Source organism: Gopherus flavomarginatus, chromosome 10 (genome assembly GCF_025201925.1).
Source record: "Gopherus flavomarginatus isolate rGopFla2 chromosome 10, rGopFla2.mat.asm, whole genome shotgun sequence".
NCBI classification, from domain to species: Eukaryota; Metazoa; Chordata; order Testudines; family Testudinidae; genus Gopherus; species Gopherus flavomarginatus.
In genome coordinates this window covers 78,300,282-78,320,591 of record NC_066626.1, presented here as the reverse complement: position 1 = coordinate 78,320,591, position 20,310 = coordinate 78,300,282, and the positions used below count along the sequence as shown (strand labels likewise).

At 44.0% G+C, this 20,310-nt stretch overlaps 1 protein-coding gene across 2 annotated transcripts in view; it reads left to right on the top strand.

The window, feature by feature from the left end:
* Positions 1–14,726: 14,726 nt before the first annotated feature.
* The window catches only part of MARCHF4 (membrane associated ring-CH-type finger 4), a 164,149-nt gene continuing 158,565 nt past the window's right edge, over positions 14,727–20,310 (top strand). For both annotated transcript variants that reach the window (XM_050917123.1, XM_050917122.1), the window contains exon 1: positions 14,727–15,194. In XM_050917123.1, coding sequence (XP_050773080.1) covers positions 14,727–15,194 — 468 coding nt within the window. The remainder of the gene's footprint in view (positions 15,195–20,310) is intronic.

Here is a 20,310-nt window from a genome sequence, read left to right as displayed (position 1 = left end):
AAGGTGGCTGGATAAGAGCGGTGGTGGGAAGTGGGAGAACCAACCACTGGAAGAGAAAGGGGTAAGCGTGGCAATCTGTGTGTGAGTGTCACACGTCTCCCAGCTCACACATGGAGCTAAGCGTGGGTGGGAGGGAAACAAGTTAGCTCTATCAAAGTGTCAGTACAATATACTGAGTTGTACTGGCCCACTCTTATCCTGGCACATAAGTCTGCCAGTAGGTAAAGATCATGCAAACCAGTCATTTATTCATAGCACAGAAAATGAATCAAAAAGAAAAAAATACAGGGATGTAGCATGCGGGAAAGAGAAAAAGGGAAAAGGGACTGTCTTCTTGTTCTGTTTGCACAGTGCCTAGCAGCATTAGGAGCCATAGTCACAGACCAGGACCCAGGTGCTGTAGTAATACAAACCATAAATAATCCTCATAATAAGGTCCATTAGTATGCTCCGATTTTCAGCATTGCCACCTCTTATGATTTTTATCCCAAGTCTCACGATATTTGGTTTTCTTAAAGCCCCAGATCCCAGAGTTATGAGAGTACACTGGAATCTCAACTTTCATTAAAACCAAAACAAATTTCTAGCCTTCCTTCTGCCTAGAGAAACTCTCTGGGGTTTTCTTTTCTTCTTCTTATTGCAAACTTTCACCCAAATCCAGGATTCTGGTTGCTCAGGAGCTTCATCGGTTCTTGCAGTTTATTCCTTCCCAGAGGGGTTTGGGCTTCTTCACCAGTTGCTGTGGAAATGATGTCCCCACACTGAGGATTTCGAATCAGATTTCTAGGGGACAATCAGCAGCAGGAGCTGATGAACTTCTAAGATACAAAGGTCCTGTTTTCACACATCCATCTCGACTAAGAAAAGAGAAGGAACAAACAGAATTATAGTATCAAGCTATATATATATGATGTGTCCTCACTCAATTCTATCTTCAAAGATGGCTTGGTACAGAAGCAGAGGTCTAGGCGCCAGGTAAAATGAGTTCTAATCCTGGCTTTGTTACCTTTGCCACATGTTGCTCGTTTGGACTGATCTACTATTGCCTTTGGACAAGTGATTCTTCTCCACCTTTGTAACGTGCTTTAAGACCTTTTGATAACACATCCAGTCTGGGTAGGTAGATATTACAGTGGAAGTTCCTGTGTGGGCATGAGGCCTGAAGAACGAGGTTCTTACATAAGGGTTCTGTGATTTTGATGAATATCTGAAAAAGAAACGGACTCCCAGGCTAATGTTCTGCCTCCCCCGGTCTCTTCTGAATGGGTTCAGATGTTCATCTTCGAATGAAGATTCAGGGATCTGGACCTAAAGGAAAAATCTCATTAATAATATAGAACTGAGGGATGAGATCACAGCCGGCCCAGTGCCACAGTGACCTGAGTCTGATCTAAGCTAAAAGCCAATAGGAAGAAGACTCACCTTTAAAGGCATACAAAACTGCTTGTGCGAAAGCAGCTCTGTAGTGAAAAATAAATGCCGTTACCTTGACAAAATCCTTTCTGAAGTAACTTAGGACCCACTCCCGTGTGGTGCTGAGAACCCTCAATTCAGTAGGCCAAATTTGAGCGATGCTGAGCAACTGCAACTGGGAACCTAAGATCTGCAGACTGTCAGCAGCAGAGAGAAGTTGGCTCATTGGGAGATCAGACTGCTTAAGTCCTTCCCTGGAGGTGCTCAGCACTTGGCAGTATCACAGCCGTAGTCTATTAAATTGTTCCATTTTCCACTCTGTGTAACATGTAATTATAAAAACCCCTTAACCACATAAATCTTATTCTAAATCAATTAATTAACTGGACAGGAAAATATATATGCTTTTGAACTCTCTCTTTAATTAACATAGGGTCCATTAGTAAATGGTCAATCTTGCGCAGTGATATTCAGACCTCAGAAGTTCAGCAACCAACCTAGTGATCAACATTACCTGAAAGAGTCACAATAGTGTGAATTAATTGTTTCATTTACTCATATATATTAGGATTATCAATTAATCACAGTTAATTCAAGTGATTAATGCAAAACAAATTAACTAGATTTTTTAAAAGTTTCAATTAAATGCAGTTTTAAATTAATTATAAATATTTTTGAATTTTTTCTACATTTTCAAACACATTAATTTCTATTAAAACATGGAATATAAAATGTACAGTGCTCACTTTATACTATTTTTGATTACAGATATGTGCATTGTAAAAATGATAAGCAAAAGAAATAGTATTTTTCAGTTCACCTCATACAAGTACTGTAGTGCAATCTCTTTATCGTGAAAGTGCAACTTACAAATGTAGAATGATATTTTTTACATAACTGCACTCAAAAACAAAACAATGTAAAACTTTAGAGCCTACAAGTCCATTCAGTCCTACTTCTTGTTCAGCCAATTGCTAAGACAAAAAAGTTTTTTTTTACATTCATGGGAGATACTGCTGCCTGCTTCTTGTTTACAATGTCACCTGAAAGTGAGAACAGGAGTTCACATGGCACTGTCGTAGTAGGCATTGCAAGGTATTTACGTGCCAGATATGCTAAACATTCATATGACCATCATGCTTCGACCAACATTCCGGAGGACATGCTTCCATGCTGGATTTAAATTTGTATTCTATTATTGTTTAACTGTGCAATTAAAACTGTGTTAATTGAGACTTTTTTTTTTAAATCTCATGATTAATTGCAATTATTTTTCTAATTGTTTGACAGTCCTAATATATTAGAATTCTCACAGCAAAATGACTGACCAAGTATACTACAATTGGTTAATATCATAGTAAAAGCATCCTGATTGGTCACTAATTAAATCACACAGTGTTTTAAAATCATGTGCTGCAAAGAGCCACAGGAGACACATGCAGCTCATGAGTCTCAATCTGAGTGAGTATCACTGATCTAGGGCATTGCTTCAAGGCAAGAGAGTCTCCTCCCTCACATGTTTCTAATGCACCACTGGCTTGTATTGTGGTGGTTCTTGCCCTCTCTTTTGAACGTAGTACTTCTGACATGTGTCAGATTGATGCCCCTAAGGGAGCCCCACTGAAAGACAGCCCAGGCATTGTCAGTACAAGCTTCCGCCAACAATGTGCCCTGGTGAGATCACCAGCAACTCAAGGGTCAAAAATCTCTTCTCATTGACACTGGTGTATATTCACCAACATGTCCCGCTCACTGTGCTTGTGTGTCTTTTTGCTGTTGTTTCCAGCAGTGCTCTTTATAGCGTCACTGTATTTAAATCCACTCTATCCTCTTCCTCCATAGTTGGTGCTATGGGGAGGAATAGCTCAGTGGTTTGAATGTTAGCCTACTAAGCTGAAGGTTATGAGTTCAGTCCTTAAGGGTGGCATTTAGGGATCTGGTACAAAAAATCTGTGAGGAGATGGTACTTGGTCCTGCTGTGAAGATGTAGGGGACTGCTGTCATAAACAGATAGCTAAGGGTTAATGTTCTTTTACCTGTAAAGGGTTAACACAGGGAACCAAACACCTGACCAGAGGACCAATCAGGAAATAAGACTTTTTCAAATCTGGGTGGAGGGAAGTTTTGGGTGTGAGTTCTTTGTTCTTTGTCTCGGTTCGGTGACCCTCTCGGCTCCGAGAGTGATTTTTCTATCTCCAGGCTTTCTAAGCTTCTGTTTCCAAGTTGTAAGTACAAGGATAGTAAGACAATAGGTTTATATTGGTTTTTTTTGTATTTACAAGTGTGTAGTTGCTGGAATGTGTTAAATTGTATTCTTTTTGGATAAGGCTGTTTATCCATTTTTTTCCTTTAAGCAATTGACCCTGTATATTGTCACCTTAATATGGAGACCATTTTATGTCCTTTTTCTTTCTTTTTATATAAAGCTTTCTTTTTAAGACCTGTTTGAGTGTTTTTCACTGGTTAAGGCAAAGAAACGAAGGGAGGGGGAAAATCTCTTTGTGTTAGATTTACTAAGCCTGACTTTGCATACCCTCTGGGTGAGGGGGGAGAGAGGTTAGATCTCTCGGTACTTGTGTTTCAAGGACTTGAAGCAGGGAGGGTGGAATCCCTTTGTTTAGATTCATGGAGCTTGATTCTGTATATCTCTCCAGGAACCCAGGGAGGGAACACCTGGAGGGGAAGAGGGAGAAGGGAAGTGGGTTATTTCCCTTTGTGGTGAGACTCAAGGAATCTGGGTCTTGGGGTCCCCTGGGAAGGTTTGGGGGAACCAGAGGGAATCAGGCCCTAAAATTCCTGATTGGTGGCAGTGCTATCAGATCTAAGCTGGTAATTAAGCTTAGGGGAATTCATGCTAGTACCCATATTTTGGACGCTAAGGTCCAGATTTGGGAATTACACTTGACAACTGCACTCCATGATCTCTTAAGGTCCCTTCCAGTTGTATGAGATAGGTATCTCTCTCCTTCTGATATGAACTCTGGGCTCAGACATAGCATTTGTCCTCATGCTAAGGTGCACAGAGAAATAATCAGAAGGACTAATACATGTTGGTTTAAAATCACCTTTCATTTGTTGACTAGCATTCTATACATCTCTGCATTTATAACACCTACAAAGAAAAGGGCTTGAGACAACCGCTTATCTTAGTACCCTAGCCATCATCAACCTGTTAGCTCAACATTTTGTACCCTGTTTTAAAACAGGTTTTATCAATAGGATTTACCAAGCAATCCTGCTGCATGAATTATGGGTAGCCAACATGTGTGAGCATACATGTTCCTGAGAGTGTTACCTATTTTTGTAGACTGAGGATCCCCCATTATACGTCCCTTCCCACCACCCTCAAATGCACTGCATTATACTAATCTTTCCCCTAAATGCTCCAGCTGGAGTCACTTGAGTGACATGACATGCGCTTCCCTCTTAGTGCCTGGGACTAAGAGCTCTGCCCCCATAGAGCTTCCTGCCTCTGCCAGCCTGGAGAGCTCATCTATTGTTGTGATGAAACTAACGAGATTATCTGCCTTGTAAATGACGGCTCTGCACGTATTGCGTTTATGCAAAGTGTGCATGTTTGTCTACCATTCCAGAAATGAGATGACGCAGCTCAGGAGGTTATCTGGGCAGTCCAAGATGCAAAATCCTGGTATATGGATCTGCAGGGCTTTTGGGAAACAGCATCCGACATTCTAGTTCTCTGTGTCCAGGCTCTTCTCCCTCCATTGTGCTATAATAGTGTTATAATGCAGAGGGATGATTTCATGCTTCCCCTTGGGCATAGGCGCATTCCAGAAAATTAGTGGACAGAGGGGGAATGTGGGGTGTGCATTTTCCACCTTGATTCTGGTAACCCAAAATACCTTGGGGAACCTCTGCAAGAGGATGCACAAGGGGCATTGCTGAGTGGGGTTTGGATAACAGGTGGTGTGGTCTGCTAATGGATTGATGCCCCTTTTGGCCCCAGAAATCAGCTAACATCAGAGGCCTTGCCACATTGTTTCTATTAGGAGGAGAAATTGATGATCTGAGTCGGGTGTTTCTTTGGTGCAGGCCTGTTTGTTTACAAAGAATGGACACACAGACCTGTTTCTCTGAGCACAGTAGAAACAAAGTGCAGGCAGTTTCCTTGCTCAGAAATCCAAGGTTGCCTTTCCAGTGGGTACTGTGCTGGAGCTCTGTTTCTGGGATTCCTCCTAGCATCATGCTCACCACTGCTTCTCTTGCTTTCTGCCTCTCACATGCAGACAGACATACAGCTCTAGCCAATCAAGCCCCTCAGTCCCAGGGAAATCCCGATTCCACAGCTTAACTCTGCTCAAGTTATCATGTGACCCAGTGCCTTGGGCAGTGGCTTCGACTGCTTCTAACTATCACTTATAAAATGGGCCTAATTGCTCCTTCAATTTAGCCTGAATGAAGGTTGTTTAGCACATCCAACAGCTTTAATCCGGTCTGCAATTGCTTGAAGTAGTAATAACACCACCAAATACATGGTTTCCATCATCAGTACCCGTGCTATAAAAATTGTTCCAGCACCCTTGGCCCTGAGCAATAAATAATTAAGCAGCCTTTAGCCTAGCATCCTGGCTAAGGCAGACGGCAAACACAGTCTAGAGGCTTGCAGCCTTCCAGCTGGGGCAAGCCGGAAAGCTCCCGGCCTAGTGGGAGTAGGCCACCACATCAGGGTTGGAGTTGGTGGCAGGGGGACCCAAGTCCCCCCTACTCTACTGAGTCCCAGCCCAGGGCCCTAACTGTGTGTGTGTGTGTGGCGGAGGAGATCCCACCACTGGGTCAGCAGCAATCTTGCCAAAGCACACTGACTTGTACTGCGACCGCACAACCTGACTAATATCTGGTTCCACTGGGCAACTTCCTACCCCAATCTGCTGGTGTAGCTCCATAGTTTGCGGGTCCTCGGTCTCCTCCAGGTAAGTGGCAGATGGCATTCCCAGCAGCTCCTCTCCGCTCTCGGTCTCCTCCTCCAGGGGCAGGGCGTTACCCAGCTCAAGGTCTGGTCCAGAATCCTGCAGTGGGCTAGAGATGTCTGGCTCCTTCGCTGGCTCTGGCCCAACTGAGCTGAAGGGCCCTCCTCTTATACTTCCTGTCCCCCACCCCACCTCTGCCTCTGGAGTGTGGGGCGGAGCTGGCTTGGCTCCCCCCACCAGGGAGAGTGTAGTTATCCCTCCCTCTCAGGCTTAGAGAGAGGCCATTCTGCCTCACTACAGTCTGACTAAACAGGCTATAAATACAGTATGTGCAGTTAGAACCCTGGATCAAACTTGACCTTACTCAGGACAGTACAACCATGTCTATAATGCTCAGGAAATACCAAAGGGCTCAACATGTTATTTCTCTAATGTCTAAACTCCAGGCCCCTCGAGGATCTGCATTTCAAGATGATTACTGCACTTCTTGAGTAGTTAAAACTGCTTGGCCTTTGGCCTGGTGCCTTCTAAAGCTACTCAAGGGTTGGTTATAATCCCCCTAAAATACACAATCTGTCATGTCTGATTGCTTAATTAAAGTCACAGATCTACCCAGAGTCACCCATCCAAAATTTCTAGGCAGGTATTGGCTTAGGGCTTGAAAGCAGAAAACCCCATGCTTTGGAATGATGGTTCTGGCAGTGGCATGCTCTCAGCTCGCAGTTTTGAATTTTAAATAATAAGAAGAAAGGGAGGAATTTGTCCCTAGGACACCCGTAAAGAGAATAGGAAATGGGTTATAGTAGGAAAAGGAACTTGGGTTCTTTTCAGTATCGTAGTTATATAAATACAGTGAGATCGAGAGCGTTATTCTCAGTTGTGAGAATTGATGATAAAAGTATTTTCACAACATTTTTAACACCCCTTTCCCCCACCCAAACAGAAAGTGAGTGCCCTGTGTCAGCCCAAAGCGGGCTGTGATAGCTAATGCTAACAGCATGGAACAGAAGTAAGTGCAAAGCATACTTGGGAACACTAGAGAGAGTTCGGGGGAGGTATCAGAGGTGGGAGAGAGAAGAATTGCAAAAGCTGCCACCATCTTGCCTGACCAAAAGGAATCCATGGAAACTTGCTAACGGCTCACTCACCACTGTCTAAATGCAACACAGGCACGGTGCAAACAGCGTTACAAAATTAACTGAAGGGTCTTTTGAGAAGATCATTTCAATCAACAGACAGATCATTGTTAGGGTTCTCTGAGCCAGCGCATCCTCCAGCCATCCTAGCTAGTGGCATCCTTCTCCTCAGCAGACATTCAGCCTCATGGACAGAACCCACCACAAACTCTGGCTGGATCTGCCCACTGGCTTCGCCAGCAAGCTTATGTTAATTATATCAATATTATCTCCATTCAGGAAAGGATACGGGAAGTCTTGCTGTGCCGTGCTCTCACAGGGGTACTTAGCTGATGAGCAGCTCCTGATTGTTCAGAGTGCAGTAGGAAACTTCAGTGAATAGGCCGTAAGCAATGGTTTGCCAGAGGGATGTGGCCAACAAGGCAGTCAAAGCTGCCGCTGCACCATTAAGGAGCCTGAAGCAGAATAGGAAGCACTGTGCTGCTATTGACTGAGTAGGTGGGCGGCAAAATGGGCTTAGGTGACTGTTTACTTTCTGAGTGATGGAGAATACAAAGGGAGGTTTCTGTGGCTGTTTTCTGGCTGTCTGATGCTAGCTGCCCAGACAGCATTTTATTTTTCTCTCTCTCTCTCTCTCTCACACACACACACACACTTGAATTGGTTGTGTTTCAATCAGTTCACTGCCGTTCATTCATTTATTCATTCATTCATTCTAATAACTCCTATTATTTTTTTCTTTTGAATTTTGTCTCTGACCTACCAGGGTTTAAATAGGCTTTTCGATACCGAGCACTCCGATACATACAGACGGGTGCAGTCCAAATATACAGAGAAATTATAGTGAGGGTTTACCTGTGAATTTTGGTCAAAGCTCTCTCTCCTTCCCTGCCGTTTTCTGTGCTGAAGGCTGGCCCCTTTGCAGGGAGGTTTTGCAAGTGTGGTGCAGCTGCTGTTGCTAATGTATAAGGCGCAGAGGCTAATCCCAATTTGCGCTGTGATAGAGAATAAGGGATGGGCCTTTGGCTACTGAAACAAATTACTAGTCCAGATGATTCTCTCCAACTCCACAGAGCTCCAGAGCACACAGCATGGTTCTTCAGGCTGTGCTCTCGATCCAGGATTTGGCCCAAAGCAGTGTGGAATTTCTCTGCTCCACTGTTCTCTGATCAGGGTTTCTGGAGACCCTGGTGTGTAATTGAATGGTAGCATACCAGCTTCCTCTGCATCCCAGCTATCTTCCTTGTCCCTCTTATCAGCAGATCAGTTAATTGTCTCAAGGTCTCTAAAGGCCCGCTTACCAAAGTATGTCTGTAAAGAGGATAAAAAGCTCAATAATGCTAATAAGGATCATTATTATTAGTAGTAGTCTTATCAATAACAGTTAAGGGGGAGAGAGATTATCACATCAGCATATTGGTTTAATTTGGATGAGGGGGAAGAAAATCTGACAAACTGTTTCATTAAAAAGAATTAATTGCACAGCAAGTTCTGAAGGCCTCAAAAGCTCATGTTTATGCCTCTAACAAGCGTAATCCCTCATAGTCCAGTGGTTAGAGCAAGGGACGAGGCATCAGGACACCCAAAGACAGGTCCTCTCACTGCAGAACGAATGGCTCCCATGGATTTTGTGTGCTGTAACATGTGGGGAGGGAGCCAAGGCTGTATTCCTGACTGCCACTGACTCACTCTTTACTTTTAGGAAGTAATTTAGCCCAACAGCTTCAAATCTGAGTACCCTAAGTTAGGCCACAAAATCCATACTTAGGAACCGAAATGCTGTTTGAAAATGTTGGCTTAAGCTCTGCAGCAGGGTGGTCACTTACTGAGCACCTTCTCATGGCCAGATGTCACTGCAGGCCCCCTGTAAGCCCCCACATAAGCATGCCTGACAGTCTCTGTTGCAGCTCACAGCATCCTTTCTAGGACTGGTTTAATATCAAATGAAGTTCACACAGTCCTTAGACTCCTTACTCAAAAAATCCAAACAGGCCTCAAAAAGTCCACAACATAAAGTCCCAAATCATAATTCAACAGTTCATAGTTAGCTTTGGTTCTTCTGCCACACCCAGACCTCTTTCTCTGTCAGTGTATTCCACCTGAAGCTGCCAGTCCCAGCCCTTTCTGACAGGAGCTCTGGCCCTGGCTTTCTTCTCCTGCAGAGTGCTCCTGGCCCTGGGTCTTAAAGAAACAGTGACTTGGGTTTTCCCCCCTTCATCCAACTCTTAATTATCTGGGGCCACTTCCTCTTTTCTGCTACAATGCCATTTTCTAGGCCTTTGTTCATTCCAACACCTGGAATGGGGTCTTCTGGTCCCCTTTATTCTTCAAGGGCCAGTATACCCTGTTATGGTCTTTTTTCTCCCCATTTGTAAAACAGGGATAATAATACGTCTGTCTTTGTAAAGAATTCTGAGAGCCTCCGATTTATTATTTTTTTATTTATTTATTCACTTTTATAAAAATATCTATGGGCAGCCAACCTGTGCTCCAGGTGCATAGCACGTACATTAAAATGCACAATATAATATAACGGGCTGCCCATAAATGCTCCCTTTGAAAAAACCTGAGGAGGAGGAAAGATGATAGCCACATTATTATTATAAGGTGGTTGAGTTTGTTTCAATTCTATGATTGGGCGAGGCATTCTGAAAATATTGGTGACATTAAAACAATTGAATAGGGCAGTAAAGGGAAGGAGATGGAGAGTCATTCTGGGATGCAGGCATGGAGAATCCAACCTCTCACCAGCCTGTCTGGAGCTCAGAAAGTCTCTAAAAAGCTCTTTACATTAGTTTTAATCCAATGACCCTAATAGAATAGGAGGATTTGAAATTCACAGAAGCCTTAATATACCTTTGGAGGTCCTAGAAGGCCAATTTGTTCTGTTGTAAAAGACTCGCTTCTGAAAGGCATGGCAGACCACAGTGATGAATGCTTTAACTTTACAGCATTTTGATGTGTCATTTATTTGCTGCAAATTAATTGCATCTGCTGTTTTCATTTTGCTGTGGTGAATAATCGGTTTCGCTCTATTCTTAATTAGATAACACTATCTGATCTTCTACTGATTGTGGTGCTACCATTTACTCATTTATTATACTTATTCCAAAGAAAGCAATCTCAGAACCCTGTCCAGGACCCAGTATAACCTTTGAGTGACATTGGTATTCTCTTCCTATCAGTTGTAGGTATTGAAACTCTGCTGATGGAGGGAGTTTTATGCAAGGAGTGGCTAGAGGAACTGCCTAGGATTACCAAAGGTTTCGCAAGCCTTGAGATCGCAATGAAGTAGTCATTTCCCCTCTTCTTCTGTAGTTTGACAACACCTTGTTGGGTAGGTGGAAGAACCAAAATGGGAGGGGGCAGAGATCTCAAAACTGCCAGACACTGGTTCAAATCCAGGTATCATCTGTTGTCGCCAAAAGTCATTGATGACTACTTCAACAGCTGCTCAGTGGCCTCTGAAATGAGTCAGTCTGTTGGGATTGTGAAGGTTATATATCTCTAAATCACGCAAGAATTTGATCTTTCTTGTCCACGTCAAAACTGGCACCTTTGTTCATGGCTTCAGCAGTGAAACCAAAGACTGAATCTAAATGGACTGCTGTCTTCCCTCTCCTCTTTATAGGTGGTCTCTCCACATCTAGGTGGATGCCCATTGGTGGGAGAACATGGCTTAAAATGATCACTGCTGATGCAATTGACACACTTGGAAAGTGGATAGCTAATGGACTTCAGTATCTATTGCTGTCAAGCCAGCTGATGAGTGGGCACAGCAACCTTATCTAGAATATTCAAAGCAGATGAAGCAGGGACTACAAAACTAGCCACTGTATTGCCAATGTTGTCAATTATCTTCAGCAAATACCAGATAGAATGATGAATTCAAATGTATTTACTCTGCACCAGAACCTATGTTTTATAGTAAAGGATACTTAAACAACAACACACTTGAAAAGAATAAATCTATTAACAAGCAAACCCCCCTGGTGTGAAATTAAAAATATTGATTATCATACCTGTTAAACCAGTAAATCCTCTGAAACTAATTAATCTGCTAGGGAAAAGTTCATCAGTGGCATTTTTTTCATCTTGAACTTCTCTAAAATGAATAACTGCTACAGCATAAATCTGTCACATATAGACTCATAGACTCATAGGTCAGAAGGGACCAATATGATCATCTAGTCTGACCTTCTGCACAAGGCAGGCCACAGAACCCTACCCATCCACTTTTATAACAACCCCTAACCCAGGACTGAGTTATTGAAATCCTCAAAATTGGTTTGAAGACATTGTGACTTCACCTGCACCTGAAAGTTTCCACTCATTATTTCATAGGTCCCATCACAGAATGAAATACTAGTCTGAAGTAAAACGAGACTCAGACAAGATGGATTTCTTCACACCTTGAGGCACATCGTCTTCTAGTTATGTAATAATGATCTGATTCTGCACTGTCTTCATTCATTCCTTTTTAGAAGGAATTAATTCTGTAGTTCCCTGTTTCTGAAAGGTGATCATACTTGTGTCACTAGTTGTCTTTGTTTTGTTTTTTGCAGGGTTCATGAAAGCCCAGAGTTTAAAATGCTGTCGCAAAGGAGCTATGTATATACAGATACAAACACACACAGACATATAAATGCAGACACACATAAAACATAGACACAGACATGCATGCACAGATACCTAGGCATTGATAGACATACACAAAGACATTCACACAGAGATACATTCATGCACATACACATTCATTTGCACACATACACACATTCACACAGAGACATTCATACACACACACATTTGTACCCACATTCACATATACACCCACACACATTCACACCTATACACACACATTCATACACACACAGATATTCATACACACATAGATTTGTATACATACATAGACATTCACACACACATTTGTACCCACATTCACACAGACACCCACACATTCATACATACACATGCAGATATTCATGCACACACAGATGTTTGTACACATACACACATTCATACACACACATTTCATACACAGACACATAGACGTTCACACCTATACACAGACATTCACGCACACATGGATATTCATACACACATACATTTGTACACATACACACAGACACCCACACATTCATACACAGACATTCACACGTACCCACCGACATGCAGCCACACACATTTGTGCAGACATCCACACACACAGAGAGAAGTTCATGCAGACACAGACATGCCAGTCCACCCACACCCACACCCACACCCATTTATACACACACCCGGGCTGTATGAAAACACCCACCCGAGACAGCTTCACAGGCAGGCTCTATGCAAACACTAACCCACCACATCAAAATAATACCTCCAGGAACGAATAATTGTTTGGAGTGCAGCTCGGAGGCCAGCACAGTTGGCGCCTGCATACCCAGCAGAAGAGTCTCTCCTCCCCTCTCCCTTCCCGGGGCTGGTTGCGTCAGTCCCCCAGCCTCCTGACGTGCCAGGCCGGGGAGGGAGCTGTCCAGAGGCTCGTGGTGCTGAAACTGCAGCAGCGCTGGCCAGCCCCTTTTCTCCTCCTCCTGCTGCTCCGGGAGCTGCTGGGTTCCCAGACACACTTTCCACCCAGCCAACATCTTTCTTCTCTTTTTCCTCCCAAGATGGTCTATTGAAAACGGTCGGCAACCTAGGCGGAGAGGAGCCAAAGGCTGGGGCAGCCTGAATTCATGCATCTATGCCCCCTTCCTCTTTGCTTTTTTCTTATTTTTTTTCAGGGGGGAGGGGAGGAGAGAGACCCACGTTACGCCCCCCTCCCCTCCTCAAAATCCCCCGTTTGCACTGCACACAAGCCTCCTTCTCCGTTGCATCCAAGGGAGGTAGCAACAGCAGCATCATCACTGCAAGCCGGATGGGAGAGCTGAGAGGAGGCTGATGAGAGAGACAGCTCGATGCTGCCAACACGGTAGGTGCTGCAGGCAAAATAACCCATGCATCCCCGTGTGTCTGGTGCATTGTGTTTCATCAGAGGCTCTTAGACGGAGAGGAGTTGTTTTTTGTTTTTTTTTTTTTGCCAGAGACACTTGCAATGGTTGAGTGTCAATGCCAGAGAGAGAGAGAACAACAGCCGGAGGAGGAGGAGAGAAGGGCAGGAAAATGAAGCTGGGTTTGGTGGTGGAGAAAAGGAAGGAGCCTCGTCCTATGCATCCAAAGGAGATTCCTGCAGTTGCAGAGAGAACCTTCCTTGCCATCCTCACTACAGGCTGTGCAGGCTGCCAATGCCTTTGATGACGTCCCTGCTTGGTGAAAGGGGGAAGGAAACGTGACCATGTAAGAGCCACGTTTGCCTGGTCAATTACAAGCAAAGACTAAAACAGATGTCTACGGGTTTTTAGTCCAGGGGAATAACAACTGGGCAGGCACTAAGCGCCCCCCCTTCCTCGCCAATTGCCAGGTTTTTGTGTGTGGTCCAGACAGCTGCTGGAGTGGAGGAGGTAAAATCAAACCAAACAAACTGCTTTGGGGGATAGGCTCATTGGATGCTAATCGTGTCTTTCGGGACTTTTAATATTGATCATGAAACATTCTGAACACAACAGCAACGTTTGAACGAGCCTGTGAACGTAGGGCGTTTTCACCCCCTTCCCCAGGAAAAGAATACCGCGAAGGCCCTTTTGTCAGCGAAGGCAGTTTTGATCATGAGAAGAACAAAACCCGGTTTTGCATGTCCTCAGTCCGCTGTTTCTCCCGTCTGATGCCACATCCGTTTGCACCGTTTCAGATAACTTGGCTGCTAACAACTAGAAGGAAAAGGAACCGCTTGACATGCCAGCTACTGGGGAAAGACCCATATTGCCCTCCTTTCTCCACACCCGCTGGAGAGGCGCGACCCCCTTTTTCACAGGCGCAGGAGTCAAGACTTTCCAGGAGCCCCAGTGTTTCTCTGAACCCCCCCAGCGGAGGGTTTATTTCTAACACCGGCTTATTTCCAAACAAACTTGTGGAATTTGTCCAGTTAAAAAAAAGGGGGGGGGGAGTGGGGGAAGGGCAGAGATAATTTTTTATCCTTATTAATGATCAGCGGGTTGCGGTGAATTTTAACCAGATCTTCCTCCAGATCCATTTTTTTTAAAGACAGAAAACTGCCCAATATTTGGGGGTGGGGTGGGGGGAGAAACTAGCCACCAGCCCCCTGGCTCCTGCCCCCCCCCCAGCGGTTGCTCTTTCCCGCCCGTCCCTGCCTGGAAAGGGAAGGCACATGTTAATACCAGCCGGTGTAGTCGGTTTATGGTGCTGCTGCTGCGGATTGCGGAGTCCGAGACAGATGTTGCGCCATCAGAGCCTCCTCAAATGCCGCTGCCGCATGTTGTTCAATGACCTGAAAGTCTTCCTGCTCCGGAGACCCCCCGCGCCCCCTCCTCCCCTCCCCATGGACAGCGGAGCCCCCCGCCCGGGCGGGCCGGCGGCCAACAACACCCTGCCCGCGCTGCATGGGGGGCGAGGGGGCGCCTGGAGGGCGCCGGCCGCAGGGGGGGGCGGCCCGGCCAGCCCGCCCGAGGAGGAGTGGAGCAGCCCGGCCGGCGAGCCCCCCGCGTCTACCCTGAGCAGCGCGTCCTCGGAGGACTTCTGCAAAGGGAAGGCGGAGGACAGGTACTCGCTGGGCAGCAGCCTGGACAGCGGCATGAGGACCCCGCTCTGCAGGATCTGCTTCCAGGGGCCCGAACAGGTGAGCGAGCAAACTTCCCAGCCAGGCGCTGGGGCTGGAGTCCTGTGTGTGTGTGTAACAATCCCCCCCCCCCCCGGCACTCCTTGCTCTTTGGAGAAGGGTGGTGTTGATTTTCTCTTGGGTTGTGAGTTTGGGGGAAGGGTGTGTTTTGGAAGGCTTTGAGTTGGAGCTGCGCTTACTTGGAAGCTTTGTGCAGAGAGGGAAAAGGCAGAGATACACACTAGCCACAACACACGCTGGCGTGCCCGCCAAGGGACGACACCATTCACAAATGTTCACCTGGAGAAACACAAAGGCACACCCAGACACAGGCACAGACACAACACACATGCATGGATGCAGAACTCAGGGCCACAGCCACACACGCCCACACCAACGCCCACTCAGACGACACACCAAAAGACAGACATAACTCACAGCACAGAGACACCACACACCCCAATACGCACAGACAGAATGCACAGACAGGCCCAGAGCCACACCACGAAAAGACTTTGTTTTACTGCATGGATATAACCTGTGATACCTTGAAAAAGGTTTGGAAAAGGAGCACAGTTTAATTCAGTCTAGTTCTGGTTCTCATTCATTAGATTTGGGGCCAGATGCAATTTTGAAGGTGACAGGAATGGTCTTAGTGCTAACTGTTTACGGTTTCTTTATTAGGTTTTTGAGGTGTGGCACTGATACATGCATATCAACTTTGTTTAATGACATTGTGAACATTTTAAAACCTTGACGCTCAGATGTTGCATTCGAGTTATATCAAAATATCCCCAGCGCTCTCCACCTGTACTTGATAACTCTTTGGTTTGTCTCTGGCTTGACAAGTGGTATTTTTGTTGATTTTGTGGTTTGCAGCTTGGCCTAGGGCTTTTAAAAAGATAAATGTCAGGTCTGGGGCCATGGCCTGAAGGCTTCCCTACAGAGTCAGAGAGAATACTTTATATATCTGGTAAAACTTTGAAAGCCATGGCTTCATCTGTGCTAGAAGGATTGTGTATAATCAAAGTCTCACCTGAACTTCTCCTTAATTAAAAATACCCTTCAATACTTGAAAGATGCCTGGATCTGTTTAATTACTCCACCATTATCTAAAAATGGATAATGACTCAAAGAACACCCAGAGGAAAATTATAGGAAAAGATCTCCATTGCATTAAATCCTATTAGGGTTTAACAGACACTTCAAGACTTAAAAATAAAACAGCAAAGTTGACATTCATTACACAGGAGCAGTTTTAAGAGGCAGATGGTTAGAGAGCAATGACTTCCTAGAGCTTCCTTAGTAGAGATGTTCTGAGCCATTTTATATTCCATAGCAGGAATTCTCAAACTTTTTTTGACAGTGTGGACATCTAAATAAAGAGATTATTTGTCTGCCTGTGGACATCTCCCCCTCCCTGCATATGCAAGCATATAAAATCCCTGTGGCAACAACAGCAATGGCTTATGAGGAAAAGTGATAGTAAGAAAGTCTGAAATGCATTGTTAGCCTTTTAAAACACAATTTAGTGGCTGCAAATACCTAGCAGGAATCAACACCATATGATCAGACAGCTCCCTGTTGAACACTACCAAATAGTCCGCAGATCATCCTGCACCACAGCCCACAGTTTCAAAGCCACTATTGGTCAGGACTCTGCTAAACTTTGAATAAAGCAATCGTGTGAGATTATACATGCTAAAAGTGCTACCTGAAAACATTCCTTGGTGTGGGCCAAAGAAGTTTCTCTCCACCAAAATGTCTAGGGTGCTGCACAACAACATGAAAACAAAAAACCACAGGGTAATCAAAAATAAAATGTGACACTTTTTTTCACACCATTTTCTCCAAACTACAAATGATTGAAAGTAGATCAAGTATTTTAGCCTAGTACGTTTGATTCATTTAGTACATGGGCAAAATTCATACTTAGTCTAAAACTCAGTGGTTTGGGCATTGGCTTGCTAAACCCAGGGTTGTAAGCTCAGTCCTTGAGGGTGCTGTTTAGGAATCTGGGGCAAAAACCAGTACTTGGTCCTGCAGTTGAAGGCAGGGGGCTGGACCCCATGACCTTTGAAGGTCTCTTCCAGTTCTAGGAGATAGGTATATCTCCAATTATTTTTTATTACAAACGCAGCAGGAATGATTACAGACCTAAGGCTTGATCTTACAACCCTAATATGCATGTAGCCTTTACTCACCAGAATAGTCTAATTGACTGCAATGTAAACGCTACTTGCATAAGTTGCATGATCTGGCTGTCGGGCAAAGATCTTTGGGTCTGTAACACGGTAGATCAAAACCGAAGCTCAATTAAACCAGATCTGGCCCATTCTCTGCTTCCTATTTTTGGTAGCTCTGGTATGGTAACCTAGTGCCATGTGGCTGTGCTTAGGGTGAAAGTATTGTGATCCATGTCCTGCCAAGCCTAGTAAAGGTGCCAGCATCTTGCACCCACTGGCGGTACACTCATTTGTGTCTCTCGTAAGTAGGATATTGGGAGTTGAGGGGACCTGACCCATCCCAGTGTGCTCGGGTGAGAAAGACACCTAACTTTCCTGAAGATGAGTTATGTTCCTCCAGCAACCCATCTGCACATCAGAGTCCGGCAGAATGAGCCCGCTTCATACCTATCAGTCTCTTAGATCAGAGCTGAAAGACCAATGGGACATAGCCCTTTGGAATGGCTTATGTATTTGACTGATAGCTGAAGATGCACTTTTCACAACATGCTTTTAGAGGAGTTAAAAAAAATAGAACAAATCACTCACCATTTCCAGAGGCAGTTTATGTCTGGCTTATTTTATATTTTTCATCTTTTTTAAAAGCAGCACAGTTGAAGATATGTGCAGCTAGCTGCCTGTATATTTTAGCTATTTCACCTTTATAGTACTATCTACACTACTGATCATTCTGCCCAAACACAGAAAAGGTGACGTCCGTGAGGCTGGTTTGTGAGTGTGAGCAAATAGATTCAAAGTAGAGTAAAAAGACAGGTGACTGGCTACCTTGGGGAACAGGAATCCTTTAAAATAATTGGATGCTTATTTTTACACTTTAAAATCAATGTTGCATTTTAAATGTGAGACTATTTGCTGACCATCTGCCAGTCTATCAAAGAGAAAAAATGAGCAGATGTGATCTGCAGGTAATAGAGTTTCATCACTACTCTCTCCTTTTGCTTCTCAAATCCTCTGACTTTGTTATAATAAGGCTACTTCGGGCTGGATTCTCCCACCCTTACACCTTATTCTACAAGTAATCTCATTTTCTTCAGTGGGATTACTTGTGGAGTGATGTATAGCTCATTATGAATGAGATTGTCAGAATATAGCCCGTATGTATTGGGCCAAATCCTGAAGTCTTTAACCCAGAACCAGGTTCTTATCCTAGTTTCGCCAGTATAAATTCAGACTAACTCTTTGAAGTCAATGGAGATACTCCAGAGTTGTACCAGTATGATTGAGATCTAAATCATCACCTCTGTTTTTATTCAGTCCTTATCTGGTAAAACTCCCAGTGGGCCAAATCCTGAGGCCTCATCCAGTTTTTGTTCAGTCTTCACACAGGCAAACACCTATTGATTTGCCTGTATAACAACTCAGCAGGGTCCTCTCAAGATTTGGACCTTTGGAACAACAGTGATGAACGCACATGATCTTATACCAACATTGCATGTCTTTTTACCAGCCTGGGCACAAAATTTAATTGCCAGGTGACAAATGATGACAATGATCAAAATGAACAAAACTCTGAAGCCAGCTGCCCTAGAGAGGAATGGGCAAATAGACTTTTGTGAGGCTGCTTTACAATTTATGGTTTGTTGGGAACAAAATCATCATCATAAAATGACTTTTAGGCATTCTAGGCCTATTTACACAAAGTTATGGTGAGACTCCAAAAGACATTTTAATCCCATTTTGATTTTCTTTATTTAAATATGACAACACCAACAAAGTTGCTTACTAATCTGGCTTCTCCAGTAGGTTTTATGCACCATCTAATGCAAAACAAAGTCTGTGGGGATTTTCATTTTACATTTATGATGGGCTAACATGTGAGAGGCCTCAGGCACTGAATTACTTGTATCTTAAGCTCCTTGTGCATTTGTGGTTCTTATGTATAAGCTGATTGTTTTATTTAAAAATATGTTGGGGGAATTTAGTAAGGAGAAAAGCTCTTAATTGTAAAAATGTTTTGATACTTGATGGTTAGTTGAAAGCAACCACTAATACAAAGAAAAGTGTGGATTAGATGACCAGGTGAATAAAATGTCAACGTGACAAATTCTGGTGCTGGAAGAGGACTGTTTATTATAATCAAGGCTAGCTGTCAGAACAGGTCATTGCTTTTACTGAAAGGTATGGCTTAAATTGTAAAAACTATCAGGCCAGATTCTGATCTTGGTTATTCCACTGACTTTTTCATGGAGTTATTCTGATTTTCACTGGTTTAACTGAGTAGAGATTCTGGCCCCTTGCATCAATTAATTTTGAAGCTGTGAACCACAGAATGTGAGGATGAGGGGTAGCGGGCGGGAGGGAAGGGTCTTTGCATATTTTCTTCTGTTTTGCTTTATGTGCTCTGTTTTGCAGAGCATTGCCGGGCTCACTGGCAAAGTTCTCCCAGGGATAGAAACTAAAGATGAGCTTCACTGTGACAAATGTTCCTTGGTGTATCATGGGTGCGGATTCAAACTGGCCAAGCAGGCCAGCAAAAAATGTGGATAGAATAAAAAGCCTCATTCACATCAGTGGGTTGTGTGATTGCACATGTAACAGTGGGTAAACAATCCCTCTGTGGTTAGAGTCCCAATTTTGGTGCACATTATAAAGGAAGAAACATCATTAGAAAGAGAATCAAACCTATATCAGACTTGGAAATCAGTGTGGTTTCCTGCAAATGATTCATGGGTACATATATTTTCTAGCTGGCAATCTCCACTTGTTTATCTTGTGTCTCAGCTTAGTTGTACTTTGTGCGTCTTCCAGGGAAAGTGCTTTAGAGGGAGCGAGAAAGATATTTGAAAAGTAAATAGAAATGGGATTGGGTTGGCTAAGTGGGATTGAGGAACAGGATATCGGCTTTTTCACGTCTAGGCGAGTAGTTTGAATTTAGGTCAGTACTGATTAGA